General features: G+C 40.4%; 1 protein-coding gene across 1 annotated transcript in view; it reads left to right on the top strand.

Moving 5' to 3' along the window:
- Window positions 1–1,590: 1,590 nt before the first annotated feature.
- The window catches only part of tmem161b (transmembrane protein 161B), a 17,650-nt gene continuing 7,143 nt past the window's right edge, over window positions 1,591–12,097 (top strand). Inside the window, exons 1-8 of the mRNA XM_010782441.1 lie at window positions 1,591–1,804; window positions 6,095–6,198; window positions 7,735–7,818; window positions 9,139–9,236; window positions 9,378–9,534; window positions 11,026–11,177; window positions 11,267–11,327; window positions 11,442–11,582. Of these exons, the coding sequence (XP_010780743.1) occupies window positions 1,802–1,804; window positions 6,095–6,198; window positions 7,735–7,818; window positions 9,139–9,236; window positions 9,378–9,534; window positions 11,026–11,177; window positions 11,267–11,327; window positions 11,442–11,582 (800 nt within the window). The 5' untranslated portion in view covers window positions 1,591–1,801. The remainder of the gene's footprint in view (window positions 1,805–6,094; window positions 6,199–7,734; window positions 7,819–9,138; window positions 9,237–9,377; window positions 9,535–11,025; window positions 11,178–11,266; window positions 11,328–11,441; window positions 11,583–12,097) is intronic.

The raw sequence follows: 12,097 nt of genomic DNA, 5'->3' as shown, positions 1-12,097 counted from the left end.
CTTTATATTCATTGCTGACATAATCATTAGTAAACAGTTATCTTTATAATGACACCTTCCAGGCCTCAGGGCAGAATTTGCATTTTTTTAGAGAGGAAAATGTGCAAGAGAGTAGATTGAGACAGTGTGGTAACACACTCCTGCAGTGTGTGTGTGTGTGTGTGTGTGTGTGTGTGTGTGTGTGTGTGTGTGTGTGTGTGTGTGTGTGTGTGTGTGTGTGTGAGGAAGTCAGCGGATGGATTGATCCATTTGGACCAATCCACGGATTTAACGTAATGGCTCCACGGATTGGTCAATTTTGATCAATGGGTCCATTTGGGTATGGGCACGTCACTGTACCCAGGAAGAAAAAGAGAAATCTCCACGAGGTCTTCTGGGGCAGCATAGACAGTATTTTCTGTGTTAGAGTTTTACTCACTACAGGGTGTTCTTTGAGGGTTTGTGACTTTGCAGACCGTTTACATGCATACAAACCTTCATAACACACAAGGGGATGGGTAATAACCGGAAAGCCATGACATGGGACCTTTAAAACTTTAGCAGAACCCCATATTTACAATATTTTTTTTTTATGCAAATGCAAGTGGCCATATCTTGCGAAACACACTTTAAGATCAAGTATATAATAATAATAATTATGTAATTTCCAGACCACTGGAGAAAAACGTTGAAGTATGGCAAAAGGTGAACGCTCCATAAACTACAACTGCTAATTCTACTGAGTTTTCATCTTTCGCTCACTAAGAGGGATTGCACATTTGGCTCCTAATCATCCCATGAATAAGTCACCGCTTATCAAAACAGAGTAACCTTGGGCATCATTAGGATTCCATATCAGATGTCAAGTGATTAAAACGGCGCACTAACTGCCAAGCACTGTTATCATTGATGTTAAAATACAACCACAAAAACCAACCTATGTGTTCCTTCTGTTGGATGTTTGAGACTACAGGCTTTAAAATACATGTGATGAATTTCAATCTTTCTGAAAGGCCTCTGGCGTGATACGCAGAATTGCTTCACAGTTAATAACTTTAAACATGTCAAAGTAGCCGCCTTTAAAAGTCACCTTGATTAAGTGAATAGACAGCCAACAGACCTAGATATTTTACTTATTGATGCATACAGCCGCAAAGTACAATGCATACTATCAATAATCCCATTCCGAGGTAAATCAATGAAGTCAAAGCCTATTCGTCGAGGTACTGCGTCGGGACTGCAGGCATCTGATGCCATGACTCTATAAGTATACTGTCTGATGTTGTAGATACTGATCATGGATGTAAGTACCAATTGAACTGATATGTCATGTGTGGTGGTGTCTCTTTGCTCTCTTCCGGTTGCGGAGGTCCTAAAGCATACTTATAGAGCTCCTGTCCAATCCTAATCAAAATGACAATCTCCATGTACATTTTTAAAACACATTTTGAATTGTAAGACACAAAACTTCGTTCAATATAATTTATAGCAACAGTTTTATTTTTAATCCGTTGTGAATTGAATAATTAAATCCTCTTATTTTACTCTTTTTGCTCAGGCATATAGGAAGACACCGGTTTACCCAGAGTTCTAGCGTGACCTCTACTGCAGTTGAAAATACTTGGGAGAGGAGGTTGAATCCATTGATTTTGGACGATGTAACCCAAGTCTGCGAGGATACGGTGACAATTTGAATGAGAACCCCCTTCAGTTTGTGCATAACCATCGTAAGAAGGGCTTATGTGCTCCTCGCCACTTGATTTCCGACTCGGGGAGCTCAGTGTTGTCGGGGTAGAGTCAGTTTCAGCTGCACTGCATCAACATGGTGAGTGTAACAGCGAGCACCTGCACGCAACGGTTTCTCTTTATTGTCGCATTGCACTGATGGAGGCATTTTACTCACACCGGTTGTAATGCAGATTACTTACTATTTAGACTTTGCTGACTGATTGACGTTTTCATTCTATTTGTTCTTGCGATTGCAGTGTACTGTTAGCTTAGCTTGCTAACCAGAGCAAGTGCATGTAGCCGGCTAGTCAGTGTAGCGGTTTAGCTAGCATTAGCTCAAAGGGACCGTTGACTGCAATCCAGATGTTAATAGTTCATATCGGTGGCTGTTTCAATCGTTTTTCACTCACATACAATGTCTGGGTGTACTGGTGTTGGGTTGTGTTTCAGGGTACATATTGAAGACAAGTAATCGGTATAAATCATACAACAAGCGGTTAGCATAACGTTGCAACTAAGCCGGTAGCAAGATACCTTAGGGAAAGTTCACCTGCCTGACCTGCGCAGTTTGACCTCCGGATGTTTCGACCAGATCTGAGTCTCATTTGGTCTCTTTTATTTGTAATTTCATGAAATTTGGTCGAGTACTCTTGATAGTTATTTCCAATTTTATTTCAAGGGTTTCTAAAAACCTGTCAGGAAAATGTTTACAGCGTAAACTTGTTTGTTCTTCCAAAAGTCAATGAAGGGAGATTTATAATGGCATTCATTATGGTATGAATTTGTTCTAGCACCCAATAATCCAACATTTCCCCCCAAAACACATGTTGTATCTTGAATCTCAAACAGTTAGCAATACATATAACAATAACAGTAACATGGGATGAGTTCACAATTATTGGAGCTCCAAAACAACCCTCTTGGTTTTCTTGTTTTTTTGTTGTTGGTATGACTATGTTGATGAGTACATTTCTAGTGTTCTTCATATCATATAATCAGAATGTCCACAATATGCTCGTCTGTTACAGCAGCTAGGACAGGACTATATTCACAACACAGGTAGTCATTCATTCTTGAAAGGAAGCTGGTAGAAAAACAAAGATAATCTGAATATTTCCAATGTATTGTAACACCTCCAAGGTATACTGTATTACAAGGGGATGGGGTGAAAAAAACGAATCGCAGTATATCCTAGAAATAGTAAACATCCAGGATTTCCTCCAGTCTTACTTACTCCAGAATTAATATTAGGCCTATTCCGATATACATTATGTCCCATCTTTAACCAAAGCTGCAGTATGTCTATTGGAAAGCGTAACCTTAGATGTCAAATACTTAATAGTTGAAAAGTTTTCCAAGAAATATAAATACATTGAGATAAATGAAACTAGGGAAGCATAAGCGGTTTTGCTCCTTCAAAGTTAGTTTCATTGCCAAAATAGTAGTGAGGTGTTGGAGCTCTTATGGGTGGTTGTTATCACTGCAGCTCCCTCGTCTTACCCCCTACAGACTTAATTTAGTTGTTGTGTGGAGGGGGTCAAGCGGTATGGAAAGATAAGAGAGTCCATGCTGGCTCAATTCCCCCCAGGCCAGAGATCCTTGCAGGGTCCCCACAGAGAGTGGTCAGCATCCACCAAACTAAGGCAGTTTACTTTTGACCTATATATCATGACCATCCCTCACATGGAGAATGTATTGCGTCAGAAAGGTTGGGTTTGGACACGCATCACATCTTAGCGAGGACAATTTTTAATGGCACCCACACTCCTCTCTGGGACTCCAAACGAGGTATTGACTTCAGACTTTGGAGCTTACCACATGCTGGGTGACTGGGGATCCCCATGACCAATCCAACATATAGGTCTAGTGCAGAGTCCAGACTCAGCCCCTGTCCTGTTAGTTGTCATTTCCTTCCTCCCTCTAGTCTACACCAACAGCAGTCTGACATAGGGTTAACCATCATTTAGAAAGACATTTACTAACATCATGCCCAGGGTTGTTCATTATAGTTTTTATTTCATTATTGTGTATACATTATTGTTGCTAATCAGACGGGTATAATCAAAGCAGATATGTGTATGGGGTTAGGTTAATATGTCCAACTACATGCAGTGTAGCCATAAAAACCCAATTTATTTGTATAATAGTACAAGATTAAGTTTAATTATATATTTAAAAAAATATGCTGTAAAGCATGGTTGCCCAGTGCAAAACTCTATTAAAGCTTTAGATACTAAAACTAGAGAATGGTGATAATATCACTAAAAGTCACAGCTCACACATGATGACAGACTGACCCAGAAGACACCTTTTCAGAATCAGTATGTTAGCAGAGTCTGTTTGGATGATGTACTGAATCAATTTTCCATTCTATGATAAACTTATTTCAATTATTCTCGAATCCACAAAAGTGCAGCTTAGGCGAGAGGAAAATAGCATTCTGAATTGCCCTTATTGGGTGAATGTAGGCTGTACTATTGAGTAAAGTTGAGAAAGGGGAGGGAGTTTTGTTTACACTAATATTATTGATGTGTAAACAAACATCATGTTGAGTAAACAAAGAAATCTACAGGGCGGTTTGCTTTATTTATGGTATGAGTTTGCAAGGGTAGTTTCCCTGCCTAGGTGCTCAAAGAGATATAAGATTATTATGTTGGAAAGAACTATTTTTATTGGGGATTAGTTAGGTAATTGGTTCTCTCACTGGTCAAGAGTGTGTAGGCACAGATATCAATGATTCCTACCGATTGCCCAAAAAGATAGGCAAACCCGCAGACCTTACCTGCAGTGAAAGGATATTACTGCTGCATGATGGGAATGATTCTGGCCTCTTAAGCCTAAGTGAATATTGATCTTAGTGTGCTGGGTTGATATTGAGCTCCTTATGTTGCTAAATCTTTGGGTTTCTACCAAAGGAGCGCAGGCTGTTCTTTCTCCTGGGCACATGGAGGCTGTCATTGTGACAGATGTTGGAGTCTTTTTGTGAACATTGTATTTTACACCACTAAATGTAGTCAAACTACGATACCTTGTAATGGTGAGTAAACTATGAAATGCCTTTTTAACTCAACATTGTGATTATGTTTTGTAAAAGTAACCCTTACATTTTCTTGTGTTGAGGTACATATGACAACGTAATGTAGTTTTGCTTTTGAGTCAAAGTTAGGGGAGGGGGTGATATTAATCTCTTAACACCTATAATTAAAATTGCATTAACCATAACTATCATGGTACTGTATATTTCTGATACAAAATAACTAATTGAAATAAATGTGCCTCTTTTTTTCTTCTTTTTTTTTAAACATTCCTACTTATTTCAAATTTGCAATGGCCTGCTGCAACCTTACACCTAATCATGTCAGCCAATACAAGGTCATCACTTCAACTGTTTCACTAATCATGTGAGAAGAGGTGTCTTTAGTTAGTGTTAGGAAGCCCCAGACACTTAAACATATCATGTTGCTCACCATGATGTCACATGAGAGCTGTGGTTAGGGACATCTGCTAGTCACTTGAAAATCATGTTAGGGCACTCAGGGACGGATGTTGGGATGATATGTAAGCATGTTGGTAGCCTCAAAGGTAGCCATGGCTTTTCTTTTTGGTTTGACAGCTATTGGGGTCTTTTTAAAGTTAGGTCTTTTTATACTACAACCTAAACACATGGTGGCATTCAGTAAAATAGGAAAGTAGTAATATAAAGTGTTTTGGGGCATCTAACGGCCTTCTTCCTCTTCTTGGTGTGTCTGAATAATAAGTGTGTATCTCCTGGTTCTACAGAGCGCACTCCCAATCTCTGTTCATATTGAAATGAAGGTCATTCTGGGTTTGAGCTTTGAATCCTTATCAAGGTTGTTGAGTCAAATCTTTCCACAGCTTTCCCTTTTACAGTGTTTACAAAGAAAACATGCTGTGGTGTTTCATGTTCAAGGGTTTACCGTCCAGCTAAGGCTTTGCTTTTGGCCACATTATAAATCAAACACTTCATCTAGAGAAAATAGCCATGCAGTCTTGCCAAAAGCATACAAAACCTGGGGACCGTGAATATGCTTATCCCATTTCATCGTAATCTACCTTTTCTTTACCTTTTTGTTTGTTTTTGGAACTTATGATAGTCAAGATGTAGAAAAGGCCAGCGGTCATGGTCAAGATTATTTTCTAATATCACATGCATTTACAGTTAGATTTTGTTGCTAGATGATAAGAGATGCTATGACTTCATCATCATTTTAAGATTGGTAATAACATTTTAAAAATCTTATTGCATTTGGAAAATATGGTGTAGCCTTTAAGTCCATATAAAGCTGTATTTCATATGTGTAGCTGCTTTATGTCATGCACAATTACTATTTAAATGTGATTTTAAACCCCCTTCCTTTTTCCACAGGGTGTGATCGGTGTGCAGCTGGTGGTTACCATGGTAATGGCCAGTGTAATTCAGAAAATCATACCTCATTATTCCTTCGCAAGATGGCTACTCTGCAGTGGCAGGTAAGGCAGGATCCTGTACATGCTGTTTCACTTTCTTTAAATGCTACAGTTTAATTTCTTCAATTTACCTCTAAGAAGTTTATTTCAGAGTCCTGAACAATGGGAGTGAAAATGTTTACTCGGACGGCAGCGTTCAGAACGGTTTATATAGAAGAAAAAAAAGAGTCATCAAATGATACCGCGAAGACCAAAGGGTATCAAAATATTGGGAGGACCCGAGAGGGTGGTGCATAAAAATAAAAGTGCCGGCCTCATTTCCTCTAATTAGTGCCACATGTTTTCTCAGTAAACAACTTTTTGGAACACATTTAATAATTAATTATTTTTCACTTTTCAGGGCAATTTCGAAACATTTTCTGAAAACTTTTGTCCTAGGCCTAAAGCCCAGAGTGGCCCCCCAGAATATTTAGTTATTAATTTTTCCATAATAAATAAATGTTCAAAGGGATGAACAAGCTGTGCTCCTTCTCTCCTCTTCTGCCACGCAGAGTGCTTCTTAAGATGCTCTGACAAGAAGGTTTCTAAACAAAGTCAAGCAAGGAGCCTGAAATGTCTTCATATGGACGCTCTTAAATGAGCTCACATTTCAAGCTTAAGGACAGATAACCTTGCTGTGGTTAAGCCTCACACACACACACACACACGCTTTTAAGATGTGTTTTGATGATATAAAGTGGAGTTCTGATACAAATCAGTTTTGTGTCTGTGTGTTCGGGAGTTAATCATAAAGCTTAGAGCTATCACACATTAAGGCTATGAGAAGGGACCTATTGTGCAAAATCCACCTGTTCATGTCTTTTCTACATAAACATGTGTCCCCTCTGTGTAAAGAGATTCTGAAAGGTTCAGGAAAAAGATTTGCTCACTTTTTGTCCTGATCCATTTATATAAAAACCTGTCTGAAAATGAGCTGATCAGATTTTGGCCACTTTATGTTTTGCACCTTATCACCTGAATCTCCTCCTAGAGCACCATTGTGTTATTTTTAACCAATTATCTCTCAGAGGGGTGTGGGGAGTGGCTCCTTATTTTCATCTAAAGTAACAGACCCAGAATCAGCATTTTTGAAACGGGGCTGAAACAGAGGGGATTATGGGATGCGACAATGATCTGTTTGGTATTTCAGCCAATCAGAGGCATGTTCTGTATATATCTGTGACCTATAATATATATTAATGAAAAACAGTATAGTAGGGGGACCTTTAAGTGCTTTCAAGAGCATCTTTCAATTATATTATTGCTTTAATGTTTGAGTGTAAAGTTTAAATGTTAAGAATTGAACTCCACTCCAGTTAGCACACAAAGCATTATACATTTTTGCTTAAAAGTTTTTAATTACTTACTATTTCCATGCCAAGCAACCATTGGGTAGATATGTTTTAAATGGAATGTTTTGATTTAAAAAAATTGCTTTGGTATGTTCAGTGTGTGTGTTTTGTTTTATTCAAAAATATCTGCTTTATTTTGTCCCTTTTCTTTCTCTGTCCATGTCGGAGCCTGGATTCCTCATCCCTCTGCTTGTCCCTTTGTTCACAGTCTTGCGGTGGTATCAGGCACCCTACGGAAGATGAGTTTGAGGAGCTTAGCTGGGAAACAAAAAGGACTGAAGAATGAAAGAAGGTAGGTAGGGGGGGGGGGGGGAACGGGGGCCGGAATGAAGAAGGGCTATTGTTTTGGGGCTGGGGAAATGCAGTGGCACAGAGGAGGTACGAAAGACACCCCTGTCATCAGAGAGGCATGAAAAGATGAGAAGCAGACATTTGAGATGGATGGAGACCACAGGCCTGTCGGCAAACAGATGAAGCTGATGTGTTTATGTGGCTCATTTAAGGCCTGTTTGAAGTAAGGAGACCGAAGTCTGTTTTTGTTCCTTTATGGCTCTTCATCGAGGCTCAGAGCAACCGGGCTTAGAAGTGGCCCTGTCTGGCGGATGTGAGGAAAGTTGGTTCTGTTTTTTGGAGCCATTACTATTAGGCTATTTTAGGGGCTGACACTTTAAAAGGATTGCATCTTCTCTGAAATCAAAGTGTTCTAAACAGCATTATATCTTCAAAGTGGTCAGATGTCAAGCTTTGATTCTGGCATATCATTTCCCATCAAGGCTACTTTTGCAATTCAAAAAACAATATTATTCCATTTTTCGGGCTGCAGGTGGAAGTTGAACCATATGTTGAACACATAAATTAAGTAGTGTTTTCTTTGTACTATCCTTTTTAAATATGAATTTAAATTGAAGTCACAACTGAGAGTTAATCCTCACTGTTCCTCACCGTGTCCAGCTTCTAACTCGGGCACAGTCTTTTCTCCGGCCCTGTATGAGGTACAGCAAGGCTCTCTAACACCACATGCTCAGTAATCCCTTCAAGGAAAAGATGGGACAACTGTCCGTTTGCCAGCTCGTGCCATGCCGCTCGGTTCCCTTTGTTTAACGCCCGACTCCCTCAGTCAGGGGTGAAGCTGAGCCCCTTTTCTCCTGTCAGGTGCCTCACAGATGAACTCTGTCCAGGGCATGTTTGGCCCTAGATTCTTACTGTGGTATTGTCCCTTGAATCTAGCGCACACAGGGTGAACAAACAAAGCCCAGAACTGAGGAGGCCACCAGACAGCTCTTAAAGCCTAAAGAACAGCTCTGCATTCGCCTGCTGTTAGATATCGAGCACAGCCTATGCTTTGCCCCCTTTGGTCATGGAATAGTCCAATAGTATTAGTAGCAACAGGAATAACTACAACTCTGCCAAATGTTAGCGTTGTAAGCCAGAGTCGCATTGGGTGCAGACATGTGTGTTCCTTCTTTTCATTGTATAATAGGAAACATTAATTTACCGTAATTGTTGTTTCCTCACAGGAATACACAAATAAAATGCTTTAACATTTGAATGTCCTTGTTTCTGGTACACTGACCCTATTCTCTGTTTTGCTGCTCTCTCCTTTCTGCTTTAGGAAGTTCAATGGTCACATTGACCATAAGCCAGTAACAGTTCCCAAGGACATAGATTTACAGCTGGAGACGAAATGCATCACAGAAGTCGACACGTTAGGTATAAATCTAAGAGGGCCAATGTCTCCACAGTTTAATATCAACTTTTAAATCACACACTCTTTTTAACTTTTGCATAAACTGGCCTGTATATATTTTATTATTGAATATTATGATGAAAGTAAATTCTCTTTGCCCCCAGCGTTGCACTACTTCCCAGAGTTCCAGTGGCTGGTGGATTTCACAGTAGCGGCGACTGTGGTCTATCTGATAACAGAGCTGTACTACTGCGTGGCTCAGCCCTCGGGAGAGATGAACATCAGTGTGGTCTGGAGCCTGCTAGTGCTAGCCTTTGTCCTGTATCCTTACATCAGTCACTCTTAACATACTTTTTATCTGACTCTTACATCTATCTCGTGATTTAGTTTTCAATGTTCTTTAAATTGGTAACACATGTATGTCATTATGTGGGTGGGGTTGGCAACATGAGGTTTCAGTGGAAGTATTGTCTATAGTCTCTTTCGTGCTCTCACAATTACCTTATTTTCAATTCATCACCACATTCTATATATGTCATAGGTTAACATGTCTTTGTCTATAAGAGAGCAAATCATTCCTGCTTGATTGTGTGGATGCAGCACGGTTTGAGAGGGATCATAAAATGACCGCTCGAGCTCCTACTGGCTCGACAGCCAGCACCTTTATCCTCCACAGCTGCCTGTTATTTTGCTACACTGAATAACGGTTAAATGTTATGCATTAACCTCGCCACCAACCACAGGGATCAATCTTTCCAGTGCTCTTGGTCCGGCCCCCGCTCTCTCAGTCAGATGGTGTGTCATTTCCTGCCTACGTCGGAGATTGGAGGCCCAATTTTCACAGCCCAACAGACTGATATGCTTTGGGGGGGGGGGGGGGCAAAGACAGGGCAATAGATTGACTTGCACTATGAAGATGATGGAATGTGTTGGCTCAGTATAAGTGTTAATGGGACACTTGATTTCAGTTTTCCTATTTCAGCCCTGATGATATGTTTAAAACACTTGCCGTCTCGACTGCCTTAACCTTCTCCGACAGCCCTGGAGCAGCCAGTCGTCAAGTATCTGCATCTAATGGCACCTCTCTTATCCCCCTAGTTCACTGGAATGTATACATTTGACTTCATTCATCCTCACCTTTGCCCAATGTTGATAGGAAAGCTCTGTGTTTTATTAATTGAAGCCCAACACATGATGGCTCAAAAACCTCTTTTTCAACTCCATGCTGGCTTGAACTCGTCCTTTTGAGTGTTTGTACAGCTGTCTTCACAGTGCTGAATACAAGGGGGGGGAAGGGAAGGGAAGGGAGACTCCGCTGGTTCGAATACCATTCCTATAATGGACTAAAGGGAGTGAACAATTGGCATGCTGTCGCCTGAAATGTTGCACCTTCCATCTCCGAGGCAAACGGTTCTCTTTAGAAAACACGCTCTGTCCTCAGCTGTCTGATCAAGGTTGACAGGGGCAGAGTGAAAATGATGACATCCTTGATCGCATGCATAGGTGCCAAAGTCCCTCACGTTCTGTACCCACACTGGCTGGGTAGCAGGTTTTGTGTAGAATTAAGGGTTTCAGGGTCCAAAGGGTTCTGTAAGAATGCACAGTGTGCTTTTGTGAAGCTGAGACACATTTTTGGTGTTGAAAAGATGTTTGGCGCTGTGCTCTGAAGCTTTTGTATTGGTTGTTTGCTGCGACACATTTCCCTTGAACCTGCAAAAGGCATTGCAAACATATCAGCAAAGCAGTTGGGGTTTGCTTGATGTGCTTGTGTGTGTCTGGAGATGTTTTTCCCTTGACTCTGAACTCCTACAGAAAGACCCTTTTCTCTATAACGGCCCATTACTTCAAGCTGGAGGAAGGAGGCGAGCGCTCACTCTGCATTACTTTTGCTTTCTTCTTTTTTGTCAAAGCCATGGCCATTCTCATTGTCACTGAAAACTACCTGGAGTTTGGTCTTGAAACAGGTTAGTTCTCTCCTCAATGCTTTTTCTCGTTGCTAACAATGAATGTTATTTGCTTTTTGGTCACTCTTTAACGTTTTCCTCATTTCTAGGTTTTGCAAACTTCTCCGACAGTGCTCTAGAGTTCCTGCAGCACCAGGGCTTGGAGTCCCAGTAAGTACAGCATCAGTATTCTCATAGTATCCTTTTTGTTTTCTCTGCCTTCACGAATTCTTTATGACTCCTAAAACGACTGTAGTATCTCACTATGCGTTTTCTTTTTCACAGGGGTCCCATATCTAAACTCACCTTCAAGCTGATCCTGGCCCTGCTCTGCTCCCTGATTGGAGCATTCCTAACTTTCCCTGGTCTACGATTGGCCCAGATGCACCTAGATGCACTCAATCTGACCACAGGCAGATTTACACAGTAAGTCCACTTCAGTGTCTGTCTTCCCTTCTGGGGTCAAACTCATGTATTTTTCATTGAATACACTTAAAGTCGTTGTTATCCTTTTAATATAAATGGTGGAAAGTCTTTGAAAATATTTGTTGACACAACTTTTAAGATCAGAACCTGGTCAGGAAACTTTGTAATGGGGCTTTTATTTTTTTAAACCTTTGTCAGGTTCTTTGTGTTTTACATTATTGTTTTAGGATCAACCTTCAAAATCTTTATTTCTCTAAATGTTCCGCGGCATTTAAGGTGAAAGCACAGAAGGTCGATTATTTTTCTCACGTAAATGAATCGCTGTTCAATGGAATATATATGTTTCTGATGATAATGGAAACAAATGATTAGACCCTCCAGAAAAACGCGGGCAAAAATCATTGATTATGCGATTTAAACATGCGGGGGTTTTATGTGATTTTCTGCGGTGAAATTGCGGGAAGTTGCAAAATATGCGGAAAGTTGCGAAAAAGAATAGATTTTTTTTAAATATT

This window comes from Notothenia coriiceps, unplaced genomic scaffold, assembly GCF_000735185.1.
Source record: "Notothenia coriiceps isolate Sejong01 unplaced genomic scaffold, NC01 NC01_scaffold00024667, whole genome shotgun sequence".
Lineage (NCBI taxonomy): Eukaryota > Metazoa > Chordata > Actinopteri > Perciformes > Nototheniidae > Notothenia > Notothenia coriiceps.
This window is presented reverse-complemented; position numbering and strand designations above follow the sequence as displayed.